We start from the raw sequence: 26,987 nt of genomic DNA on the forward strand, positions 1-26,987 counted from the left end.
TACAGCATATTGTTCACCTCCAATTTGGCTCCCTTGACCAGGACGTTTCCCTCCTTTAGAATAACTGACACCCACACACCCATATCATTTTTTTGTTTTTTGTTATTTTTCATTTAAATACAAAAATGCTGTTTTGCTTTGTGTTATAAATGGAGGACCAAGCAGTACGAACTTATGGTGGGGACACCCATCAGTGAAGAAGGCATTCAGCCTGGAGCGTGGGATGCACCCCAGCAAGAGATCAAGGCTCTGCTGCATCAGCAAGGCTCAGTCCTGGCAGTGGCGGGCAGTAAACCAGTGGGTGGAAGATCTCTGTCCCTGTCTCTTTCACTCTTTGTCTCTTTGCCTTTCAGATAAATACAAAATAAAAAAAATTTAAAAAGATTTTGTAGGCCAGCACCGTGGCTTAACAGGCTAATCCTCCGCCTTGCGGCGCTGGCACACCGGGTTCTAGTCCTGGTTGGGGCGCCAGATTCTATCCCGGTTGCCCCTCTTCCAGGCCAGCTCTCTGCTATGGCCCGGGAAGGCAGTGGATGATGGCCCAAGTCCTTGGGCCCTGCACCCGCATGGGAGACCAGGAGAAGCACCTGGCTCCTGGCTTCGGATCAGCGAGATGTGCAGGCCGCAGCGGCCATTGGAGGGTGAACCAATGGCAAAAAGGAAGACCTTTCTCTCTGTCTCTCTCTCACTATCCACTCTGCCTGTCAAAAAATAAATAAATAAATAAATATAAAAGATTTTGTAATGGAAAAGTAGAATGATCTAGCATGTCTTCGGATTGGACAGGGAGACCGATAGCAGAAAGGAGGTAACAGATAAAGGACACTGGAAAAGTAAATGGAGCATTATTAGGAAAATAATTTCCCATTAAGAAATTCATATTTTTTGTATTTACTAATTAAAGGTTTCAAAATATATTAATGCACAGATTTATTTATTTGTATTTGAAATAGTGATTTAGGATTTTGGTTATGGCATGTCTTTGTATTTCAATTTTCTCCAAAATAACTTGGGTTCTACCCTCAGTGGAAAATTATATAATAATTTTTCTGATGTGGCTCCTTGTCTAAAGGGAGGCCCTGTTGAGTGCTGAGACTGAGTCAGCTGGCTAAGTTGAATCCTGGCACAACACCCAGTTTACCACTTCTTGGCTAAGCAACCTTGGCTCTTGCTTTAATCATTCTGTGCATAGTTCTTCAAAACTGTGGTTAATAATAGTGCCTACCTCATAAGGTTGCTGTGAGGATCAAGGGAGTTAACATATGAAAAGCACTTAGAACAATGCCTGGCACATAGTAAGCAGGACCCAAGTATTAGCTGGTTATGCTTACTTTTTATTGGCTGTTCTGAGACTATATGCTCCTGGAAGACACCACTCATAATGTGTTATTAGGAACACAACATATTCTATTTTGATTTTTTAAAGATAGCGTTTGCATAAAATAAGATTTCATCAGTATATCTATGCTGTCCAATATAGTAGCCACCACCCATAGGTGATTATTTAAATTAAGACTGATGAAGTTAAAAATTCAGTTCCTGAGTCAGGCATTTGATAGAATCGTTAAGAGGCTGCGTGGGGGGACTGGCACTGTGGTGCAGGAGATTAAGCTGCTGCCTGCCACAGATGCATCCCATATGGGGGCTCCAGTCCTGGCTGCTCCACTGTCCACCCAGCTCCTGCTACTTCACCTGGGAAAGCAACAGAAAATGGCCCAGTACTTGGACCCCTGCCGCCCACGTGGGAGATCCGGAAGAAGTTCCTGGCTCCTGGCTTTGGGCTGGCCCAGCCTGCTGGCTGTTGCAGCCATTTGGGGAGTGAACCAGTGGATGGACGATGTCTCTCTCCTTCTCTGTGTCCTCTCTCTGTAACTCTTTCAAATAAATAAATAAATCTTAAAAATAAATGTTTCTCAAGATGTTTGAATCGCATATCAGGTGCTTGGTTTGACTCCTTGCTTGTTTCCTATCCAGGCTCCTACTAATGCATTCTGGGAAGCAATAGGTGTTCTTGGGTACCTGCCACCCACATGGGAGATGCAAATTGAGTTTTTTGGCTCCTGTCTTTGGTCTGACCCTGCCGCAGCTGTTGCAGACATTTAGGAAGTGAACCAGCAGGTGGAATATCTTTCCCTCTGTCACTCTTTCAAATAAATAAAAATAAGTAAATTTTTAAAGAACATTCAGCTCCTCAGTTGCACAAGCACATTTCAAGCAGGCAATGGACATAGTGGGCTATCGGCTACTGAACTGGACAGTGCAGATACAGATCACTCTATCACTGCGAAGTGGTCTAATAGGAGCTGGCAGAGAGCGGGGCCTCCTGCCCTTTCCCATGCAAATGGCTCTCTCTGGGACACTGTTAGAGGTTCCTTCTACTGTCCTTCGTGGTTCAGACACGCACAAACATGCTGGGCCAGGCCAAAGCCAGAGGCCAGGAACTGCTTCCAGGTCTCCCAATGTGGGTGACAGGGACCAAGGTATTTCGGCTATCATCTGTTGCCTTCCGGATGCATTAGCGGGCAGCTGTATCGGAAGAAAAGGAACCGGAGGAGCCAGGACTCAAACAGGAACTCTGGTAACGCAGTGTGGATGTCCCAAGCCGTGGCCTAACCACACGGCACCACAACACCTGCCCCAGATATTTATTGCGGTGCAAAAAAGACATTTTTTAAAAATACACATATAGTTTCTTCAGAACGCAGATTTCCCACGACTTTTTGAAGATCCCCTTATAGTTAATTAAAGGTTCAAAGAGTAGAGCATCTGAGACTAGTCTTCCTGAGCAACTCTGAAAGCTTTATAGCACAACTTAGACACCCGCAGTATGCACGGGATCACGTTTGGGAGCAGCTGGAAGGAATGCACCTTCTCTTCATCGACTTATAATCACCCCACCTGCAGGGCCGGCATTTCGCTGCCGCACAGCCATCTCCTCCGCCACGCAAAGCCCTGCATAAACGCGGAGAGACCACCGTTCAGCTGTCTGACACCTGGGACACGGAGGGCAGCCCACGGGTCAAGGGAGGCCGCGGGGTCACCGCCGGGCCACAGGGGAAGGGCGCCCCCTGGCGTCCGCCTGAGGAACGCGCCGCGCGCTCGCTCGATGCCGGGAACATGGCGGGACGTGGCCGGCCCGCGGAGCCTGTTTCGTCATCGCCAGACAGGGAGAAAACGGCGCCCAACGTGGTGGCGGGGATCTCTCAGTGGGCGGACGACCACCTGCGCCTCGTCCGGGTGAGCGGGCGGCGCGGCGCGAGCCTGCAAGTTCCGAGCCCCGCGGGCCTCAGGCCGGCCGTCTCGTCCAGGCCGGGCAGGGCAGCAGGGCCGCGGGGGCGTGGGCCCGGGATGGCGACGCGGCAGGGTCCGCGTGCGGGCCGGGCGGCGATCCGGCCTCATGGCGGCAGGGGCCGGACACCGCAGAGGACGGAGGCGGACTTGAAGCTAAGCGCGGGCCTGGCGGGAGGAGTGCGGCTCAGACCCCGGTGGGGAGTTGGGCCCAGCGGCAGCTGCCACTGGGCTGATTGACGGCGGCGATAAAAAAGATGCCCCTGTGGGGAAGGCGTTGGAGTAGATGGCTTGTTGGGGAAAAGTCTAGAGAACTTTTCGCTCAGGTGCACCACGGCGGCGCACGAATGTGAAGATGTTGGTTAGACTTGGACGCGGAGTTGTGGTTGCGGTTGTAGACAAAAGCGATGGAGTAAAAGGGCGATCAGAACTCGGTGCACCACTTTGGTACTGAGCTTCGGGAACCTTGAGTAGGATTTAAAAGCCGTGGGATTGAATGGCGTCTTGGAGCAGGTGCGAAAAGCTGCTGAAGACACCCTGGGCCCGAGACCTGGGGGATGGGAGGACAGGAAAGACTGATAAGGGAAGAAGAACCATCAAGAAAGCCAGGTGTCCTGGAAACCAAGCGAAGAAGACGCTTTTCAGGAGGACTGGTTAGCTTAAACATTCTGCTGAATGGGGCAGGCGTTGGCGCAGCCAGAGCGCCTGGTTGGAGCCCTGGCTCTTGCACTTTAGATGGCGCTTCCGCAAATGTGGTTCCTGGGAAGCAGCTGGCGATGGCTCCAATCCTTGGCTCCCTGCCACACATGTGGGAGACCCAGGTTGAGTCCCCAGCTCCTGGTTTTGGCCTGGCCCAGCCCTACCTGTTGTAGGCATTTGAGGGGTGAACCAGAGGATGGATCACTCTCTCCCTCTCCCACTCCCTGTCTTTCAAGTAGATGGGCAAAAATAAATAAACATTTTGAAAACTGACCTCATAAGAATTGTGAGAGGAAGGGGTCTAAGACAGCACGTGAACATATTATTCCAAATAAATCAATCACAATACCCACCCAAAGAATGTCCCCTTGTGTCTACTTTCAAACTTTTTTTTTTTTTTTTTGGACAGGCAGAGTTAGAGAGAGAGACAGAGAGAAAGGTCTTCCTTCCGTTGGTTTATCCCCTAAATGGTGCGCTGCGCGGATCCAAAGCCAGGAGCCAGGTGCTTCTCCTGGTCTCCCGTGCAGGTGCAGGGCCCAAGCACCTGGGCCATCCTCCACTGCCTTCCCCGGGCCACAACAGAGAGCTGGACTGGAAGAGGAGCAACTGGGACAGAATCTGGTGCCTCAACTGGGACTAGAACCCGGGGTGCCAGTGCCACAGGTGGAGGATTAGCCAAGTGAGCCACGGTGCTGGCCCAAACTCATTTCTTAAATACCTAGTTGTGTTTATTGAAGTAAAGTAGGTTAGACTATTACTCTTTTTAGAGGGAATTTCATGAATCTTTAATTTTTAATTAAATTCCTTTGAGTCTACTCCGTTTAAATGAAACATTTAAAGACATCTCTAAGGGGGCCAGTGCTGTGGCATAGCAGATTAAGCTGTTGGCCCGGCTGCTCCACTCCAATGCAGCTCCCTGCTATTGCACTTGGGAAAGCAGTGGAGAATGGCCCAAGTACTAGGGCCCTTGCACCCACGTGGGAGACCTGGATGAAGCCCCTAGTTCCTGGTGTCAGACTGGCCCAGCCCTGACTGTTGGGGACACTTGGGGAGTGAACCAGCGAATGGAAGACTATCTGCCTCTGCCTCTCCCTCTCTGTAACTCTGCCTTTCAAATAAATGAATAAATCTTTTAAAAAATTGAAAGAAGGTAAAATTAGTGAGTTGGTGGACACTTTTTGGAAGCAGTGGGCCTTTATTTGAAGAATGAGTTGTTTAAATAGATATAGGGAGGACAGTATTCTTTTCTAGTCCTTCTAATTAGTGCTTTCACTGTTGTGAATGATACTTAATGAGGATTAATCGTTAAATTTCTTTCCATAGAACATCAGCACTGTAATGGCTGTGGCTGGGCTAATGTTACTTCTAAGGAGTGTTCGACTGGTAAGTTGACAAATGAAAAAGACATTATAATAAACAACAGACAGTTAATTTATTCCCACTTCTAAAGATAATTTTTATCTCAAGAACTATATAATTTTGTTATTCATATGAGAAGCCTTTGAATAATATTTTAGAATAATGAGCATAGTATAAAATCCTGATTTAAAAGTAACACATCCATAAGATATTAAAGAAAGCAATTGTATTTCCATAATTACTTTTTTCATGCTTAGAGAGGAATTTGAAAAGTTTTAGTTTCTTAGAATGTTATAATCACTACACTCACATTTCAGATGTTGTGGAATACCTAAAAGATTATTTTCTATGGTGCATTTAGATCTGGCTCACAGTTGAATTATTCCCTTAACACTGAGTAGTTTATGCTTTTTGGGGGCCCCTTTTAATGTTTTTGATAGATATAGTAGATATGCATTTGATAATTCAAAATTTAAAAATGTATTTTTCACTTTTTAAATTTTGGTAAAATGCACATAACAAAATTTATCACGTAACAACTTTTAATTCTATATGTGGTTCTGTGATATTCAGTACATTCATGTTGTTGTTCAGCAAATACCACTGTCTGTCACCAGAACTCTTCATCTTGCAGAACTGAAACTATGCCCACCAAGGTAACTCCCTTCCCTGCCCCCACAGCCCCGACCACCATTATTCCACTTTCTGTCCCTTTGATTTTGGCCCCGTACCTGCTGATATGAGTGGAATCCTACCGCATTTGTCATTTTGTGACTGATTTATTTCGTAGAAGGATATTCTCAAGATTTACCCACATTATTGAATATATTGGGATTTCAGTTTTTTTGAATGCTTATAGTATGCCATTGTATGTGTAGCCCACATTTTATTTTTTGATGGACATCTGGGTTGCTTACACTTTTTTTTTTTTTTTTTTTTTTTTGGACAGGCAGAGTTAGACAGTGAGAGAGAGAGAGAGACAGAGAGAAAGGTTTTCCTTTTTTCTATTGGTTCACTCCCCAGACAGCTGCTATGGCTGGTGTGCTGCGGCTGGCGTGCTACGCCGATCCTAAGCCAGGAGCCAGGTGCTTCCTCCTGGATTCCCATGCAGGTGCAGGGCCCAAGCACTTGGGCCATCCTCCACTGCCCTCCTGGGCCACAGCAGAGAGCTGGACTGGAAGAGGAGCAACCGGGACAGAATCTGGTGCCTCAACTGGAACTAGAACCCAGGGTACCGTGGCGCTGGCCGCTTCCACATTTTTGTTACTATGAATAATGCTGCTGTGAACATGGATGTACAAATATTTCTCTGAGATTCTGCTTTCCGCTTTTTTGAGTGTATACCCAGAAGTGGAGTTTCTGAGTCATTGTTTCCTGTGGTGGCTGTACCATTTTGCATTCCTACCAATAGGGTGCCATAGTTCCAGTTTCTTCACATAATTCTTCACTGTAGAATTATAATACTAATGCTGGTGGTTTTTTTTTTTTTTTTTTTTAAGATTTATTTATTTGAGAGGTAGAGTCTCAGACAGAGAGAGGGAGAGACAGAAAGAAAGGTCTTCTGTCCGCTCTCCAAATGGCTGCAACAGCCAGAGCTGAATTGATTTGAAGCCATGAGCCAGGACCTTCTTCCAAGTCACCCACGTGGGTGCAGGGGCCCAAGGACTTGGGCCATCTTCACAGCTTTCCCAGGCCATAAACAAAGAGCTGGATCAGAAGAGGAGCAGCCGGGACACGAACTGGTGCCCATATGGGATGCCAGCGCTGCAGGCAGGGGCTTAGCCCGCTATGCAGCGGCACTAACCCTAACACTGTTATTTGCTATGTTTTGGATAGTCACTTTTTGATAGCCATCCTAATGAGGGTAAGATGATATTTCATTGTGGTTTTAATTTCTGTTTCTTTCATGATTAGTGATGCTGAGCATCTTTTTACATATTTATTGACCTTCTGTTCCTGTTCTTTAGAAAAGAAAAGAGTCTTTGGCTCATTTTTGAATCAGATCTGCTTTTTGGTTGTTGAGTTTTAGGAGTTCTTTCTGTATTTTCTATATGAATCCCTTATCCGATGTTTTAAAATTATTTATGTATTTACTTATTTGAGAGGGACAGAGGGAAAAGGAAGGGGAGGGTTGGGTGTCAGGAATCCAGCTATTTGAGGCTTTATTAGTGGGAAGCTTCAGTTAGGAGCCAGAACCAGGCATTGAACCCAGGCACTGGGACATGGAATGTAGGTATCTGAACTAGCCTCTTAACCTCTAGGCCAAGTGCCTGCCGTCCCCCATCACTCCCCCCCGCCTCATTAGATACTTGGGTTGCAAATATTTTTCCCCATTCTGTAGGCTGCCTTTTCTGTTGATGCACACGTTTTTAATTTTCATTAAGTCCAGTTTGCCTCTTTGCTTATTTTTGCCTATGCCTTTGGGGTAACATTGAAGAAATCATCACCAAATTAAATGTTGTGAAGCTTTTGCTCCATGTTTTCTTTATAGCTTTAGCTCTTATGTTTAGGTCTTTGATCCATTTTGAATTAATTTTTGTATATAGATAGATTAAGAAAAAAGAGAAAAGATTGAAATTATTAAAGTCAGAGATCAGAGTTAGGTCATTATTACCAGTTCTTTAGAAATAAAAGTAAAAACTGTAAGAGAGTACTGTGAACCCATTGTATATCAACAAACTGGATAACAGTTGAAATGAATAAATTTCTAGAAACACAAAACCTTTCAAGACGGAATAATGAAAAAATATAAAAATTCAAATGGACCTATAACTAGGGAAGAGGTTAAATCAATAATCAAAAATCCCCAGGCAGAGCAAGAGTGTGCACCTGGTGGCTTCACTGGTGAATTATGCCAAAGATTTTAAGAAATAACGTGAGTCCTTAAACTTTTTCTCTCAGCCCCAATTGCACCCTCTTTATTCCCAAGGCATTGACTTAGAGAAACCAAGTCATTTAGCCCATAAGACATTCCACATTCTGGATTGCTCTGCTACATTGCTCTCATTTATGAAAATATGCAGTTCAGGGGCAGCGCTGTGGCTCAGCAGGTTAAGCTGCTATCTGCAGCACTGGCATCCCATATGGGTGTCAGTTCATGTCCCAGCCACTTGATTTCTTTTTATTTTAAAGAATTATTTATTTCTTTGAAAGTCAGAGTTACACAGAGAGAGGAGAGGCAGAAAGAGAGAGAGGTCTTCCATCGGATGACTCACTCCCCAATTGGCTGCAATGGCCGGAGCTGCGCCGATCCAAAGCCAGGAGCCAGGAGCTTCTCCCAGGTCTCCCACAGGGGTGCAGGGACCCAAGGACTTGGGCCATCTTCTACTGCTTTCCCAGGCCACAGCAGAGAGCTGGATCGGAAGTGGAGCAGCTGAGTCTCGAACAGGCGCCCATATGCAATGCAAGCACTTCAGGCCAGGGTGTTAACCCATTGCGCCACAGTGCCGGCCCTACCACTTGACTTCTGATCCAGCTCCCTGCTAATGTGCCTGGAATGCAGCAGAGGATGGCGCCTGCTTGGGGCCCTGCATCCATGTGGGAGATACCTATGAAGCTCCTGGCTCCTGGCTTTGACCTGGTCCAACCCTGCTTGTTGAGGCCATTTGGAGAGTGGGCCAGTGGATGGAAGGTCCCTCTTCTCTCTGTCTCTTCCTCCCTCATTGTTAACTCCGACTTTCAAATAAATAAATATCTTTAAAATAAAAAGTTCAGTTGAACTCTACTGTCTTAGTAAGTTGGGTACTAGTTTATCCTTCTCTTATGTGAGAGAATCATTAGCCATGATTATTGATGAAGGTTGTAGTGTTGTTGTTGTGGAAGATACAGCTATAAAATGTTGCCTAACCTTAGGACCTCATCTGGGATATAGAGATTGAAGCAAATTCTAACTGTTGACTTCTTTTTTCCTTTCTTAACAAAAAATATTATCTTCTATAAGAGAAAAAGGAAGAAAATATTGTCAATTAAAAGTTATAATTTAATTTGACTCAGCTTTAAATTTTTTCAGCAGTATATGCATAAATAGATTGTATATATATAAAATAGAATATATCCATATAAAGAATAGGATTGTACATATGTAGAATGGGAAATAAAGACTGTTTAAACAGATTTGTGTGATGCAACTCACTGCCTTTTGACAGGTGGTGTCATATTTTGATATTGTAAGCTTTTAGAGGGTAGGAATTTGTTTAATGTCCTCCATGCAATCACTTGACATAGAAAAAGAGTGAATAGTGGTGAATAATGAGTTCTAAATAAGGTTTCTATAAATAGTTTGATTAAATCATGTTAAAATATTAGTATTAAGAAAAACATTTTTGATGGATATGTCATCTTGTTGAATGTTTACATAACATTTTGACATTTTAAATTTTAAATGAAAAAATAATTATAATTATTTTTCTCCTTGTAAATCTACAGACAGCAAAATTTACAAGCTCTTCAGATATTCCAGTAGAATTTATAAGAAAGAACGTTAAGCTACGTGGACGATTACGCCGAATAACTGAGAATGGTTTAGAAATTGAACATATTCCAATTGCTTTACCTATAATACCATCCTGGAGAAGTAAGTAAGATACAAAAACAATAAAACTAAATAACTATTGTAGCATTCCTTTTTTTTTAAAAAAAAGATTTATTTATTTTATTTGAAAGGCAGAGTTACAGAGAGGCAGAAAGAGAGAGAGAGAGAAAGAGAGAGAGAGAGAGAGAGAGGTGTCTTCCATCCACTGGTTCACTCCCGAGATGGCCACAGTCAGAGCTCAGGCAGTAAGGTTGCCCTCTGTGGTTGTCCAGCCTGTGTACTGCACAATTCCATGAGCAAGATTCAATAGAAATCTGACTCCTGATATTGAGCCATGCCACAGTACTAAAATTGCTATATATGCTTATTGCTATTAATGAGTTTCGCATCATATTATGTGTTTATATGTCATGGTGCATAGAATCAAAATTTCAGAGCCGAAGGAAACCTCAGAAGGCCTTGTTCCCCACCTTTTCTTCTCTTCTCTTCTCTTCTCTTCTCTTCTCTTCTCTTCTCTTCTCTTCTCTTCTCTTTTCTTTTTTAATTTATTCAATAATCTGAAAGTCAGAGTTACACAAAGAGAGGAGAGCCAGAGAGAGAGAGAGAGAGGGAGAGAGAGAGAGAGGTCTTCTATCCGCTGGTTCACTCCTCAATTGGTCGCAACGGCCAGAGCTGCACCAATCCAAAGCCAGGAGCCAGGAGCTTCTTCTGGTGGGCCCCCAACCTTTCTTTTCTATCTCACTTATTTTAGTGATATTTTCTATAGAGATTATGTGATAGAGATTATACATATGGGGAAAATTAATAATTGATGAAATCTGCCTTTCTAAAACAAAAAAATTTAAAAATTTTAAAAATCATGGTATAGAACAATATTTGTTGAAATTGGAAGATATTCCTGTAATATTATTAAATTAGAATATAGTTTTTACAATTTTATTGGTAGTAACAGCTGATGTTGTTAAAAGACATGTCTGTAGTTTTACATATATATGTATAGAAGTAAATCTTGACAGTTGGTTAAATCTTGTTCTTGGAACTTTACTGAAATTGTTGTTTGAAATTGTTGTTTGAAATTATTCAATTTGTTACATACTTGTATTGTTTTATAACTTGAATATAGAAATAAATGAACCAAAATTTAGAGAGTCTGGGTATTTATAAATAAGCACAGTATATTCAGGTGTTTTCTAAATGGCTTTGGAATTTGCTTTTGCAACATGCTGTTAAAGCTAAATTTTTTTCTACTATTTTTAGAGGAGCCATGTGGTACTTTGCTGGTTAAGTTGGCTGGGGTAGAACTCGCTGAGTCTGGGAAGATGTGGTTACAAAAGGAGCTGAAGCCTTCCCAGTTGCTGTGGTTCCAACTTCTTGGAAAGGAGAATTCGGCACTCTTCTGCTACCTGTTAGTGAATAGGGTAAGAGGTATAAAACGAGCGATATTTCATTATTTATTTGTAAGCACATTAAATCATAATGCCATATATTTATAATGGGCTCTGAATTTTTAAAATATTTTAAAACTGCTACTAATAGTGATTATATATCAAGAACCATGTTTTTATTATATAAACCTTGTTATGAAATTTTAGTTACATATGTAATATATATTTATTGTAGAAAAAAATAGAAATTGACAGGAAAACACTTCAGAAGCAGGCTTTTGGCCCGGCAGTGAAGACTCCCACATATCATATTGGAATGCCTGGATTTTGAGGCCAGACTCTGCTTTTGATTTTTTTTTTTTTTTGATTTTTTTTTTTTTAAAGATTTACTTATTTATTTGAAAGCCAGAGTTACACAGAGAGAGAAGGAGAGGCAGAGAGAGAGGTCCTCCATCTGCTGGTTTACTCCCCAATTGGCTGCAACAGCTGGAGCTGCGCCGATCCGAAGCTGGAAGCCAGGAACCCCTTCCGGTCTCCCAGGCGGGTACAGGGGCCTAAGGACTTGGGCCATCCTATACTGCTTTCCCAGGCCACAGCAGAGAGCTGAATCGGAAGTAGAGCAGCGGCCCCTTCAGCTTCTTTCTAAGGCATCGAATGAGGGCTCAAGTCCTAGGGTTCCTGACACCTACCCACATGGGCAATCCACATTGAGTTTCAGCCTCCTGGCTTTGCACTGGCCTAGCCTCTGCTGTTTTGGGTGGTGGAGAGTGAACCAATGGATAGAAGATCTCTCTCTGTCTCTGTATCTTTGCCTTTCAAATAAATATGGACATAAATAAATAAAAATTATTTTATAAAAATAAAAATGTGGGGCTGGCACTGTGGCATAGCAGGTAAAGCTGCTGCCTGCATCTCATATGGGCACCAGAAGCTGCTTTGCTTCTAATCTAGCTCTCTGCTATGGCCTGGGAAAGCAGTAGAGGATGGCCCACATGGGAGACCCGGAAGAAGCTCCTGGCTCCTGGTTTCAGATCAGCTCAGCTCTGGCCGTTGCAGCCATTTGGGGGAATGATCCAGTAGATGGAGGACCGATCTCTCTCTCCCTCTCTCTCTCTCTCTCTCTCTCTCTCTGCCTCTACCTCTCTGTAACTTTGCCTTTCAAGTAAACTTTTTAAAATTTAGAAAAAGAAAAAAGCTTTCAAATTATTAATGACTGGCATTGTTACTTTAAGAAATATTTTACACATGTGTTTATATATAGGTATATTATAACATACTTGTTATTAGAAATAGCTTGTTGCGTGCAGCTTTCAGCTGGGAACTTCAGAGAGCAAGGGTGTTTTTAGAAGGTAAATATTGCCCAGTCTTGCCAGGTGCTTTGTTAATAGGTATGTCATAGTGTGTAGTTTTTTAACTCTAAATTGAACCTTTTCCAGTCCTATTTATGTTCAGTGTGCGGTCAGCTGTCTGAAGGCGTTGCCTCTGAATGTTCTTACCTTTATGCTTGACCATAGCATTTGTATAACAAGGAGTGACAGTTTGCTCATTCACTGTCTTGAATGCTTAGATGTGCCTTTTTTCATCTTTCTTTCCATGACTGCAAGATAGGCTTACTTCACTTCAAGGCATATGTAGCTGTCACTGTTATAGTTATGAAGATTTCAACAACATGGAAAAATTTGTGACAATTTTTTTTGAAAAGCAGAATACAAAATTGTATCTGGATTGATTTATTTTATTTTATTTTTTTGTCAGGCAGAGTTAGACAGTGAGAGAGAGAGAGACAGAGAGTTATAGACAGTGAGAGAGAGACAGAGAGAAAGGTCTTCTTTCCGTTGGTTCACCCCCCTAATGGCTGCTATGGCCGGCGCTGCACCGATCCGAAGCCAGGAGCCAGGTACTTCCTCCTGGTCTCCCATGCGGGTGCAGGGACCCAAGCACTTGGGCCATCCTCTGCTGCCCTCCTGGGCCACAGAAGAGAGCTGGACTGGAAGAGGAGCAACTGGGACTAGTACCCGGTGCCCCACCCGGGACTAGAAGCTGGGGTGCCGGCGCCGCAGGTGGAGGATTAGCCAAGTGAGCCACAGTGCCGGCCTGGATTGATTTCTAACTTATGTTTGTGGGTGGCTACTGATAAGGAATGTAGAAAAATAAAAGGATTGAAATGTTATGACAGGATTATGAACAGTTTTTTTTTTTTTTTAAAGTCCTTATTATAAGGGCTGACATTCTGGTGCAGCAGGTTAAAGCCCAGACCTGCAGTGCCAGCATTCCATATTTGGCGCCAGTTCGAGTTCTGGCTGCTCCACTTCTGATCCAACTCCTTGCTGATGTGCCTAGGAAAGCAGTAGAAGATGGCCCAGGGGCCAGCACTATGGCCGGCACCACTGCCTGCAGTGCTGGCATCCCATATGGTTGCTGGTTTGAGTCCTGGCTGCTCCACTTTCAATCCAGCTCCCTACTGTGGCCTCGGAAAGCAGTAGAAAATGTCCCAAGTCCTTGGACCCCTGCACCCGCATGGGAGACCTGGAAGAAGCTCCTGGTTCCTGGCTTTGGATTGGCACAGCTCCTGCCGTTTCAGCCAGTTGGGGAGTGAACCAGCAGATGGAAGCCCTCTCTCTCTCTGCCTCTCCTTCTCTCTCTGTATAACTCTGATGTTCAAATAAATAAATAAATCTTTAAGAAAAAAAAAAGATGGCCCAGGTCCTTGGGCCCCTGCACCCATGTGGGAGACCTGAAAGAAGCTCCTAGCTTTGGAGTGGTCCAGCTCTGGCCATTGCAGCCCTGTTTGGGGAGTGAACCAGCAGATGGAAGACTTCTGTCTCTGTCTCTACCTCTCTCTGTAACTTTGTCTTTCCAATAAATAAAATAAATCTTTAAAAAAAAAGTCCTTATTATACAACACAGAAGACTCACTTTAAGGAGAAAACCTTATATTAAAACAATAAGGGCAGGGCCAGTGTTTTGGTTAGCAGGTTAAATGCCCCTTGTGTTGCCTGTGTCTCAGAGGAGCACTGACTTGAGTCCTGGCTGTTCCACTTCTGATCCAGTTCCCTGCTAATGCACATGGGAAAGCAGCAGAAGATGGCCCAGGTACTTGGGCTACTGCAACCCATGTGGGAGACCTGGGTGGAGTGCCAGGATCCTGGCTTTGGCCTGACCAAGCCCCAGCTGTTGTGGCCATTTGTAGAGTGAACCAGCAGATGAAAAATCCCTCTCTGTCTCTCCCTTCTGTAACTCTGCCTTATCAATCAATCATTCAGTCAATCAACAAATACATCTTTAAAAAAATACAAACCTTTAGGGGGCAGGCATTTGGCTTAGTGATTAAGACTGCCTGTGTCTCATATTGGAGTACCTGGGTTTGATACCTATTTCCGGCTCCTGATTCCAGCTTTCTGCTAATGCAGACCCTGGGAGACAGCAGTGATAGCTCAAGTACTTGGTTTCTTGTCACCTACATGGAAGACCTAGACTGAGTTCCAGGCTCTTGGCTCCAGCCCTGGCCCTGACCCTGGCCCTGGCCCAGTCCCAGATGTTATTGACATCTGGGGAGTAAACCAGTGAGTAGAGCTTTCCTTCTCTCTGTGTCCTCTGTTAAATTAAAAATATGTGTGTGTGCATTTATATATGTGTATATATATATATGAATTTTCTAATTCTCAAAAGCCTTTTGAAATATTAATAGAAAGCCTAATGAAATCTATTAGTTTTAAAACTTTAAATATGTCCAGATCATAATCAGTTCTCTCAAAAGTGATCTAAAGCAAACTGTTTAAAACATCTTACATTTTAATTAATACTACAAAATTATATAAAACATACCAAAAGCCTTATAAATATAAAATCTTCTCTTGTAAGTTGAGGAGTATAATTAACACAAGTGAAGATGATTATGTTGATGATGAAGATAACATATTTTGAGTGTTTTCTGTGTGCCAGACCCTGAGCTAAATGCTATGCTTATATTGTCTCACTTTTCCACAAGATCACCTAGAAAGTTAGTGTTGTCATTCCCACTAATAGTTGGGATTCTTAGGGAAGATGTGTTCCAACCAACTTGTCCTGATTCCTGGGCCCACACTTTATATATCTTTACGTTTTATTGCTTCCCAGGTGACAAAACTATAGCATATGCTTATTGTAATAATTTATTTCTCCAGTTTCAATTTTACTAAATGTGTGAGGTTGAATTTTAATTAATCTGACTTTGACTGAAGGGATTGAGATAATAAAATTTAGAAGATGAGAAAAATATGGTAAAACCTTTACAATTGTCATTAACTCTATCTTATCTTCTTTCCTGGAAGCCCCACACCATGTGTTCAGCTACATTTTATTGACCAGACCTTGGTAAATGCCTACCACTGAAATAAAAGCTGAGACATCAATCCTTTAGGTAGATCCAAGCAGACTTTGCCTTCATTCAGTAAGGAAGGATGTAAAAATGAGTATTGGATATTTATTGTTAAATATTTATCAAAAATTTTATTTTTGAAAACTGTATTATTTGAAAGGCAGAGAGAGACACAGAAATCTTCCATCCTCTGGTTTACTCCTCAAATACTCAGAACAGTCAGGGGTGAGCCAGGCCAACGACAGCACCCAGAAATTCCAGCTTGATCTCCCATGTGGGTGACAGGAACCTAACTACTTGGACCAATGTCTACTGTCTCTCAGGAGCATTATCAGGGAGCTGGATTGGAAGTAGAGTAACTGGGACTGGAACCAGGCACTGGGATATGGGATGCCAGGGTACCAAGCCACTGGTTAACTCACTGCATCACAGTTCCATGCACCAAAAAAACACTCTGTATATTTTATTGATTTTAAACTTCTTGGCTTTAGAGATGGATGAGTCTGGAGAATTTTGATATAAAAGAGTCAGTTGACTTTGAGCAAAAAAATCTTGGATTTAGCAATAGCAGTTTTAAGCTGTTGAAGTCCCTTTTGTTTTAAATTTTTGGCTTTTCTTTGGAGCACTAGAATTAAAGAATGATGCTTTTAAAGTAATTTAGATGCTATGGGTATAAGAATTTTCTTAAATAATTTTTTTTTAATTCTAGGGTAGATATTTTACTGTGAATCTAAATGAGGAAATTTTGAGAAGAGGCCTTGGCAAAACTGTTCTTGTTAAAGGGTTAAATCATAATTCTAAACTCTATTGGAGAATTCACAGGAGGTTACTTAAAGCTGAATTAACAGCCCTAAAAAAAGGAGAAGGAATATGGAAGGAAGAATCTGAAAAACAAAGTTATTTGGAAAAATTTAAAGACTCATGGAGAGAAATATGGAAAAAAGAAAGTTATTATGAAAAATTTAGAATGACTTATGAAATATGGAAAGAGAACATGAATAACTATTCCTTAATACTGAAGTTCAGAGAACTTATGAGTCATTTACACTTCCGTAGAAAAGGATGAAATATCCAAGAGGTTTACAGGTGACCTAAGCAGAAGAATAAACTCTGTAAATATATGTACATTCTTCATTGCCTTGAAATGAAAATTTCCCCAAATGATCGAAGCTATAGTCTAATGGTATTTACATATTTAAAAGATAATTATGATAAAATGTTATATAGAATTAATTTTAAGAAATTATGATTCATGTAATATACTTTTAGGAATATACAAAGTCACTGGGGTAAAGGATGTAAATATTGTGGTGCCAATATTTGGAAATAAGGTTTAACTGTTGGCCGTTTTGTTGTTTGAGTTATTTGTGACAGCTGTATTTAATTTTTGTGTAAGGAGAATATTTATTTATTTTTTCTGTCTTACCAGCTTTCATTATTCATAATAAAGGAATACCTACTACTTTATGACTGAGGCTACTCTTTGTCTCCCAGTGCTTCCTAACTGCGTGTGAATTTGGAGCATGGCTACAAGTGAAGGGCACAGAGACCATTCCTGGCCATAAAGAATGACTAACTTACCTGTTGCTAGCTGAGGGCAGAACCCAAGGGACCAGAAACAACTTGCTGAGGATGGCAGCAGGGAGAATAAAAAGACTGGGGTTGTCTTAGGTCATTGTTGAGATCTGAAATAGCCAGTATTGAACTGCCCTGTTTCCCAGTTAATTGCTATGTGAGACTGTGAATTTTTTTTAAAAAGATTTATTTATTTGAAAGACAGAGTTTACAGAGAGGGAGAGAAAGGGCCAGAGAGAGAAGTCTTTCATATGCTGGTTCACTCCCCAAGTGGCTGCAACGGCCAGGGCTGGGCCAGGCTGAAGCCAGGAGCGGGGAGCTTCAACTGGGTCTCCTGTGTGGATGCAGGGGCCTAAGGATTTGGGCTATCTTCCGCTGCTTACCCAGGCACATTATGGAGCTGGATTAGAAATGGAGCAGCCGGGATCAAACTGGTACCCATATGGAATGCCGACACTGCAGGCAGCAGCTAAACCTGCTATGCCACAGCGCTAGCTCTGATCATAAGTTTCGTAATTTTTAAAGGCAATTTGAGTTTGTTAAAGGATCTAATATACACACAAAGTTGCTTCTGAAATCATCCAGATGGTAATAACCGTTCATAAGGTCAGCAGTGATCCTCTAACATCCACAAAGTTTGCAGAATTTTTTATTTATTTATTTGAAAGACTGTTACAGAGAGAGAGAAAGAGACAGAGTGCTTCTGTCCACTGGTTCACTCTCCAAATGGCCTCAGCCTACCTGGGCCAGGTTGAAACCAGGATCCTGGAACTCCATCCAGTTCTCCCATGTGGGTGCCAGGGGCCCAAGTCCTTGGGCCATCATCTTCTGCCTTCCCAGGTGCATTAGCAGGGAGCTAGATCAGAAGTGGAACAGCTGAGACTAGAACTAGCGTTCGTATGGGTTACCAGCATTGCATGCAGTGACTTAACCCACTGTTCCACAATGCCAGCGCCCCCCCCATCCCCTATTCTAAGAAAAGTCAGACCTATTATTTGGTCCAGGTAGCTGACTCCTGTAAAAACAGTACATGGGCCTGCGCCGTGGCACAGAGGGTTAAAGCCCTGGCCTGAGGCACAAGCATCCCATATGGGCGCTGGTTCTAGTCCCGGCTGCTCCTCTTCTGATCCAGCTCTCTGCTATGGCCTGAGAAAGCAGTAGAAGATGGCCCAAGTCCTTGGGCCCCTGCACCCATGTGGGGGACCCAGAGGAAGCTCCTGGCTCTTGGTTTCGGATCAGCGCAGCTCCGGCCGTTGCAGTCCTCTGGGGAGTGAACCAGCGAATGGAAGACTCTCTCTGTCTCTACCTCTCTCTGTAACTTTGTCTTTCAAATAAATAAATAAATCTGTTTAAAAAAATCAACAGTACAAAGCGAGACATTTATTGTTGCTTCAGACCGCTTGTTGAAACATAAGAAAATGGATTCTGGCCAGCGCTGCGGCTCACTAAGCTAATCCTCCACCTGTGGTGCTGGTACCCTGGGTTCTAGTCCCAGTCGGGGCACCGGATTCTGTCCTGGTTGCTCCTCTTCCAGTCCAGCTCTCTTCTGTGGCCCGGGAAGGCAGTGGTGGATGGCCCAAGTGCTTGGGCCCTGCACCCGCATGGGAGACCAGGAGGAAGCACCTGGCTCCTGGCTTCGGATAGGCGCAGCGCGCCATTTGGGGGGTGAACCAATGGAAGGAAGACCTTTCTGTCTGTCTCTCTCTCTCACTAACTCTGCCTGTCAAAAAAAAAGAAAAGAAAAGAAAGAAAAAGAAAATGGATTCTACAGTCTTCAGAGATCAATGATTCTCCATCAGGGCTCAGATAGTCCAAAGGTTTTCTGTGTGAATGCGATTTTATTTCATCGCTTTTCTTTGTGGGTAGGATAGGAAGTTGCATCCTAGCTTTATGTCCTCTTTTTGATGCCTCACAGCTTTTTGTTTCATTTTAAGGGGATGTTTTATTTTGATTTGCAGAGAAGTTAACAAGGTACATTTAAGCTACTCTTGTGGCAAACTCTTGAGCTTTTTGTTCTTTTCCAATTTGGCCTTGTGAACCACAGAATTTGGACCCAGTTCCTTGCTTCCAGAGACATCAGATCTCTTCCTTAGTTCTCTTGGCCTCTAGGAGCTCAGCCAGGGCACGGTTGGCTTTGTGGTAAAGCCACACGAGAGTGGGGCTGACACAGGTCTTGCTGTGACCCCCTGTAACCTTCCTCTCCATGATGTACTAGGGAACTCTGCCCTCATGGACAAGGTGAGCAAGAAGAAATATAAATCAAGTAGACTCCTGTCATGCAATTACCACTTGCTGGCTATTCTTAGTCTCTGTTTACATAGTGGCAGTATTAATACCTAGTTGAAGGTCATGTGGTCTCTGAAGAAAACCCATTGGGCAGCAGCTTTCTTTTGGACCAACAACATCAGCTTTGTTGGTGTTGTCTCTGGTCATATATATACGGTGTATATATATATATATACACACACACACATACACATTTATAAAAGGTTTATTTTGAAAGGGTTACAGAGAGAGAGGGAGAGAGTGATTGAGAGAATCTTACCTCTGCTAGTTCACTCCCCAGATGGCTACAATGGCCAGCACTGGGCCAGGCTGAAGCCAGGAGCCAGGAGCTTCTTCAGGGTCTGCCATGTGGGTGCAGGGGCCCAGGTAGTTGGGCCATCTTCCACTGCTTTCCCAGGCCTTTAGCAGGGAGCTGGATTGGAAATGGAGCAGCCAGGACAAGAACCAGCTCTCATATGGGATGCCAGGACAAAAATCAGCTCCCACATGGGATGCTGGCATTGCAGGCAGCTGCTTTATCTGCTATGCCACAATTCTGGCCCCTCTGGTCTGTGTATATTTTTTGAGATTTATTTAATTTATTTGAAAGGCAGAGCTTCAGAGAGAGAGGGTGAGAGACAGAGAAAGATCTTACATCAGCCAGTTTACTTCCCAGATGGCCACAATTGTCCAGGGCTGGAGCAGGTCAAAGCCAGAACCTTGGAACTCCATCCTGTTTTCCCATCCAAGTACTTGGGCCATGTGCTGCTGCTTTCCTAGGTGTATTAGCAGGGAACTGGATCTAAAGTGGAACAGTCAGGACTTGAACCAGCGCTCATATGGGATGCTAGCTTCACAGGCGGCAGCTTAACCTGATGCCCCACGACACCGGCCCCTGGTCTGTATTCTAGATCCATTTGATTGAAGGTCCAGGGACAAGGTGAACTGGATAATTGCACAAAATCTCAGTCTTTGTCACTGGAGATGGTTAATAGGGCCAAGTGAAGAAGTCCCCTTTAGTCTGAATTTCTGAGCAAAGCGCAGGTTCTCATCTCTCAGAGGATTTACTGCTTGCTTGTATTGGGCTCAGAACACAGCCCAACAAAATACGGCCCTATGGCATACTGAGTATTTTAAGCTAAAGGAAATTGAGATAACATCAGAAGAAGGAAGGCCACTCTCTCCCCTGAAACGGACCATGAAAGAATTCACTCATTCCAGGGGGATCCTGCCCTATACCCAGAGGCCACAGAGAGGAACAAAGAGGCCTAGCTAAGCTCCTCCCAGTTTATTGCATTTAGACCTTTTGTCCTCCAGTCATACTTCTGTACAACTGTCCATAAAAATACAGCTTTCCCTGGGTCTTTGGGTTTTCATTTCTAAAGCCTCCATGCCATGTAAAAAATAGTTATGATGGCCGGCGCTGCGGCTCACTAGGCTAATCCTCCACCTGCGGTGCCGGCACCCCGGGTTCTAGTCCCGGTCGGGGCGCCAGATTCTGTCCTGGTTGCTCCTCTTTCAGTCAGCTCTCTGCTGTGGCCCGGGAATGCAGTGGAGGACGGTCCAAGTGCTTGGGCCCTGCACCTGCATCAGAGACCAGGATAAGCACCTGGCTCCTGGCTTTGGATCGGTGCAGCGTGCTGGCCGTAGCAGCCATTTGGGGGGGGGGGGGGGGGAGGGTGAACCAACGGAAGGAAGACCTTTCTCTCTGTCTCTCTTTCACTGTCTAACTGTGTCTGCCAAAAAAAAAAAAAATTAGTTATGCTTCGGTGGGTGTGTCAGCCATGGACCTTGCCCATGGGATACTACTTTTTCTCCTTTACAGTTTGTCTTTCAAACAGCAAGGTCCATGGCCAACTCTTTTCTCCTTGACTTTCTTTTAAACTTGTTTTCTCTTTAAAATATTTATTTGAAAGTTAGAATGGCAGAGATTGATAGTGTAGCATTAAAAGTCTGCCTTAAGGTGTGGCCGCAAAATTTAGCAGGGCTGAATCTGTGGGCAACAAAGCAGAGATAGAATCATCAGTAATCAGAAATAGTTAAGAATAGAACATCAGAGCCAGTGTTGTGGACTAGCTGGTTTAGCTGCCACCTGTAGCGCCAGCATCCCATATGGGTGCTGGTTCATGTCCCAGCTGCTCCACTTCTGATCCAGCTCCCTGCTGATGTGCCTGGGAAAGCAGAGGAAGATAGCCCAGGTCCTTGGGCTCCTGTACCCACGTGGGAGACCCAGATGAAGCTCCTGGCTCCCGGCTTTGGTCTAGCTCATCCCTGGCTGTTGTAGTTGTTTGAGGAATGAATGAGTGGATGGAAGATACCTCTTTCTCTCTCTCTAACTCTGCCTTTCAATAATAATTAAAAAATATTAAATAATAAAACATCACTCACTGAAAGACATTAATGCTTGAAGTCTAAGGGCTGGGGATTCCTGGAACAGCTTTTTCAGGGTCCCGATCGCGAGGTCAAAGCATCCTCTCAATGGTGAGGTTCCAGAAACTTTTCCTTCCAAGGCCCTTTAAAAATTGTTCAGAACAGAGGTAGCATTCATCCAAGAGTCATTGTGTGACTAGATAGGATGTCCATTCTCTGAAGAACTGGCTAGGGACCTGGAGGAACACATACCTGTCCTTGCTCCATATCTCAAATAAAACCAAAACTTGTGTAGGAAAGCCATGCCCACAAGAAAAACTGCATCTGTAGCTCTAGGATTTTGAGTATACTGCACAAACAAGGACATGGAAGATCTGATCTTTATTTTAATATTAATGCTTCAGAAAGAGATAGAGCAAAGATAGAGATAGAAGAAGAGAGGAAGGGGGAGAGAGAGAGATCTTGCATCTATTGATTCATTCCCCCAAATACCTGCAGCGGCCACAGCTGGGCCAGACTGAGGCCAGGAGCCAGGAACTACATCCGAGTGTCCTATGTGGGTGGCAGTGACCAAATTATATGTACCATCATTTGCTGCCTTCCAGGAGCATTCCCAGCTGCCACCTGGGTGGGAGACCTAGGATGGAGTTCCTGGCTCCAGGTTTCAGCTTGGCCCAGACCTGACTGTTGTGACCAATTGGCATGTGAGCTAGAGGAGGGAAAAATATCTCCTCCTTGTCCCCATTTCTCTCTCTCTCTCTCTCTCTCTCTCTCTCTCTCTCCTTCGCTTGCTCTGCCTTTTAAATAAATCTTTAAAAATGTTGACAGTGACACCAGCTTGATCATAATTAATAATAATGGTGAGCAAACTTTCAGAGAAGAATGGAAACTATGCCCACATATATGATCCACCACTGTCATTGTCTGGGTGCTGAACACACGTTTCAGCAACACTCAAAGAAAGTAGACAACCAAGGGCCCCCTTAACATCCTGCTTTCTGTTTGTTGTCTTGATGTTCTGGGGTTCCAGCTGTGAGGCAGGTATCCAAATGCTGCCTCTTCTCTAGCACATTTGGTTACAGTTACTGCTCCATGCAAGCTCTACTGGGGCTCTCTAATACACACCTACTTCCCTAGCTTGGGAGATTCTTACCTATTTCTCCCCCCACCTGCTTAATTCCCAAGGGAGCCTAGCCCTGCAGCCTGTTACTGCTGTTTCCTCACTCTGAGATGGCAAGGACACAAGAATTTGTACAAGGTGGTTGGCCTTAATCATTCCATCATTGGGAGGGGGCTGGGGTCATATTAGCAAGTCTGCTTAGATCTTGCCTCTTTCTGTGGTTTCAGTGCAATTTAGAGGAAGCTTGTGTATTCTTAAGCTAAGTGATGAGAGTGCTGGCTCTCCTCTAGGCACCTCCTCTATCTTCTTTCACTCTGTTTATCATACCCCTTTCTCCTTGCCTCAGGAAAATGAAGTGCTGGCAGGTCCAGCGGCTTAGCACATTTTGGGAAAGAGATGATCACTGGTTCCCATGTTGGTGAGTTACAAGGCTTCCTTGGTCTGGTAGACAAGGGAGTGAAGTGCTAATGTCAAACATTCGTCCCCTACCTGGCTGTGTGAATGAGAGAGGGAAGGGGTGGTTATCACTCCACAAACTCTTAACTTTCTCTCTATTCCTTACTCCCAGACCTCTTATATCTGAAGCTCATAAAACCTGGATTAGCTGGACTTTCCCCACCCCTAGGAAAGCCTGGCAGTTTAGTTTCTGAAGTGCTGTCTTCTTAAAACTTAGCTCCAGGGAAAATGATGGCCACGGACCCCAACAGTGCTGCTGTCTGATATCTATCTGATAACTCCCTGAATCTAGTAAAGGTTTCAATCAGTATCACACACCAACCTGGCTCACTTGCAAGGAGAATTGCTGCATCTGAGGCAGGCGGATAATGATGTGCAAGAGTTTTATTATTTTCTGAATCTCTCCAACATGATCTAGTCCCTCAACAAAATGCAGACTGCATGTTTGAGATAGGAGTTCTTCCCTTGGGTCAGCTAGCTCCATGCACTGTCAAGGGGCATTTGGTTGACAGTTTGTCCCCAGTCCAATAGTTGTAAATGCTAGATACCATTGACAGGAGCTTTCTATAAAGAGATTATGGGATTCAAGAAGCTAAGAAAGAGCAGCATTTCAGAAGTCTCAGGCACCAACTGAATCATCATTTCTTGGCTGCCATTGGAAGCGTTGGTATGGCTGGCATTGTGGCTCAGTGGGTTATACAGCCACTTGCATTGCTGGCATCTCATATTCAAGTGCTGGTTTGAGTTCTGCCAATGTGCCTGGGAAACAGCAGAAGATTGCCCAAGTACTTGGGCCCCTGACTCCCATGTGGGAGACCCAAATGGAGTTCCTGGCCCCTGGTTTCAACCTGGCCCAAACCTTGTCATTGGGCCTATTTGGGGAGTGAAACAGCAGGTGTGTTTCCCTCTCTCTCTCTCATTCTCTCCCACTCTCCGTCTGTCTCTCCTCTCTGTATCACTCTGCCTTTCAAATAAATAAATAAATAAATCTTTAAAAGAGATGGCAGATGTGGTTAAGGGAGCAGCTTCTGCTGCTCGGATAGCTGGAGAGGAATTGGGATCCCAGCTCTTCTCTGTGGATGGTGCTTCTCTAATCCCACGACCAAGGAAGATATTTCAGTGAAGGTAAAGCACAGTGAGAAGTAATGCAAACTTATGAAATGACAAAAAGCCCCTCAAGATTAAATTTTTATTTTATTTTATTTTTTTACAGGCAGAATGGATATATATAGAGAGAGACAGAGAGAAAGGTCTTCCTTTTTGCTGTTGGTTCACCCTTCAATGGCCGCTGCGGCCGGCGCATCTCACTGATCCAAAGCCAGGAGCCAGGTGCTTCTCCTGGTCTCCCATGCGGGTGCAGGGCCCAAGCACTTGGGCCATCCTCCACTGCACTCCCGGGCCACAGCAGAGAGCTGGCCTGGAAGAGGGGCAACCAGGACAGAATCCGGCACCCCAACCGGGATTAGAACCCGGTGTGCCGGCGCCGCAAGGTGGAGGATTAGTCTGTTAAGCCACGGCGCTGGCCCAAGATTAAATATTAAAATGATTAAGAACAGAAATTTGAAAGTAAAATAGTAAGAAGGCTTAAAAATGAACCAAGGATAGTGTCAGCACCCTGTATCCCTAAGTTCTGCATCTGTGGATACAACAAAAACCAGACTGAAAATATTTTTAAAAAATTGCAACTGGAGCTGGCACTGTGGCGTAGTAGGTAAAGCCACCGCCTGTTCGAGACTCGGCTATTCCACTTTTGATCCTGCTCTCTGTTATGGCCTGGGAAAGCAGTAGAAGATGGCCCAAGTGCTTGGACCCCTGCAACCCCTGTGGGAGACCTAGAAGAAGCTCCTGGCTCCTGGCTTTGGATTGGCTCAGCTCCAGCCATTGCAGTCATTTGGGGAATGAACCAGTGGATGGAGGATCTTTCTCTCTCTGCCTCTGCCTCTTTGTAACTCTGTCTTTCAAATAAATAAATAAATCTTTAAACAAACTTGCAACTGTACTGAACATGTACAGGCTTTTCTTGTCATTTATACACTAAACAATAAAAAAAATACAGTATAGCAACTATTTACATAGCATTTACATTGTATATGGTATGATAAGTAATGAAGAGACATTTAAAGTATATGGAGGGTGTGTATAGATTATATGTGAATACTATACCATTGTAGATAAGGGACTTGAGCATCTGCAGACTTTATTGTCTTTGAGAAGAACTGCAAATAAATCCTTCATGTACAATGAAGAGGGTCTCTGCCTCTCCCCAACCCTCTTCCCCTCCTCCTCCTCCTTCACCCCTCCTCCTCTTTTAAATTTAAGGGAGAGACAGATATTTGCTTCTTCTGGTTCACTCTCCAAATTCTGGAACAGCCATGGCTAGGCTAGGTGGAAGCTAAGAGCTGGGACTCAATCTGGGTTTCTCATTTGGGTAGCAGAGATTCAACTACCTGCTATCTCCCAGGGTGCACATTAGGAAGCTGGAATTGGGAGTGGAGCCAGAACTCAAACTCAGGCACTCTGATATGAGATGTGGGCATCCCAACATGTCTTAGCTGCTGTGCCAAACATTTGCCTCATATGGGTGTACTTCTATTTCAAAAAGGCAGTTTGGGAGCCAGCATTGTGGCACAGGCGTCAGCTTCTACCTGGAACACCCAACAGCCCATTTGAGTGCAGATTTGAGTCCTGGTGCTTCACTTCTTATCCAGCTCCCTGCTGATGCATCTGGAAAAGCAGTGGAAGATGGCACAAGTACTTGGGCCCCTGATACCCACATGGGAGACCCATACAGAGTTCCAGGCTCCTGACTTTAGCCTGGCCCAGTCTTGGCCATTGCAGTCATTTGGAAAGTGAACCTACAGATGGAAGATCTCTCTCTCTCTCTCTCTCTCTCTCTCTCTGTAACTCTGCCTTCCAAATAAATAAATATATAAATCTTTAAAAAAAAAAAAAAGATAAGACCGGCGCCGTAGCTCAGTAGGCTAATCCTCCACCTTGCGGTGCCGGCACACCGGGTTCTAGTCCCGGTTGGGGCACCGATCCTGTCCCGGTTGCCCCTCTTCCAGGCCAGCTCTCTGCTGTGGCCCGGGAGTGCAGTGGAAGATGGCCCAAGTTCTTGGGCCCTGAACCCGCATGGGAGACCAGGATAAGCACCTGGCTCCTGCCATCGGAACAGCGCGGTGCGCCGGCTGCAGCATGCCTACCGCGGCAGCCATTGGAGGGTAAACCAACGGCAAAAAGAAAGACCTTTCTCTCTGTCTCCCTCTACTGTCCACTCTGCCTGTCCAAAAAAAAAAAAAAAAAAAAAAAAAAGATGGCAGTTTGAGCTCATTCATTTAACTTCCATTTCACCATTTAAATTACATTGAAACACCAAATGAACATTAAAATTGAAAAAATTATATCAATGGTGGAAAACAAAGAAAAGTGCCATTGATTAGCTAAATATTTTAAAGTTTTGTAAATTGTGATGAAGAGGAATTGGATTGAGATACTGATGACTTAGAGCTCAGTATTCTTTTTCAGGAAAGAAGGTGAACTTTGTCTAGGAAGTAAAGGGATGGATTCCCAATAAAGTTCCAA

At 44.1% G+C, this 26,987-nt stretch overlaps 2 protein-coding genes across 2 annotated transcripts in view; both read left to right on the forward strand.

Annotated features, from left to right (window-relative positions):
- Positions 1–3,106: 3,106 nt before the first annotated feature.
- Positions 3,107–17,071, forward strand: C2H3orf33 (chromosome 2 C3orf33 homolog). Its single transcript, XM_062212693.1, has 5 exons — positions 3,107–3,237; positions 5,311–5,370; positions 9,772–9,919; positions 11,135–11,295; positions 16,329–17,071. The coding sequence occupies exons 1-5, from the start codon at positions 3,118–3,120 to the stop codon at positions 16,683–16,685; spliced, it is 846 nt and encodes a 281-aa protein (XP_062068677.1). The 5' UTR covers positions 3,107–3,117; the 3' UTR covers positions 16,686–17,071.
- Positions 11,243–26,987, forward strand: part of PLCH1 (phospholipase C eta 1) — a 287,303-nt gene continuing 271,558 nt past the window's right edge. Inside the window, exon 1 of the mRNA XM_062212704.1 lies at positions 11,243–11,295. The gene's annotated coding sequence lies outside the window, so the exon portion shown is untranslated. The remainder of the gene's footprint in view (positions 11,296–26,987) is intronic.

The sequence above is a fragment of the Lepus europaeus genome, chromosome 2, assembly GCF_033115175.1.
Source record: "Lepus europaeus isolate LE1 chromosome 2, mLepTim1.pri, whole genome shotgun sequence".
Lineage (NCBI taxonomy): Eukaryota > Metazoa > Chordata > Mammalia > Lagomorpha > Leporidae > Lepus > Lepus europaeus.

Coding starts and splice junctions, on each gene's coding strand:
- C2H3orf33 (XM_062212693.1), top strand. CDS start 3,118: ATGGCGGGACGTGGCCGGCCCGCGGAGCCTGTTTCGTCATCGCCAGAC. Junction 5,371..9,771: donor TTCTAAGGAGTGTTCGACTG/GTAAGTTGACAA, acceptor GTAAATCTACAG/ACAGCAAAATTTACAAGCTC. Junction 11,296..16,328: donor GCTACCTGTTAGTGAATAGG/GTAAGAGGTATA, acceptor TTTTAATTCTAG/GGTAGATATTTTACTGTGAA.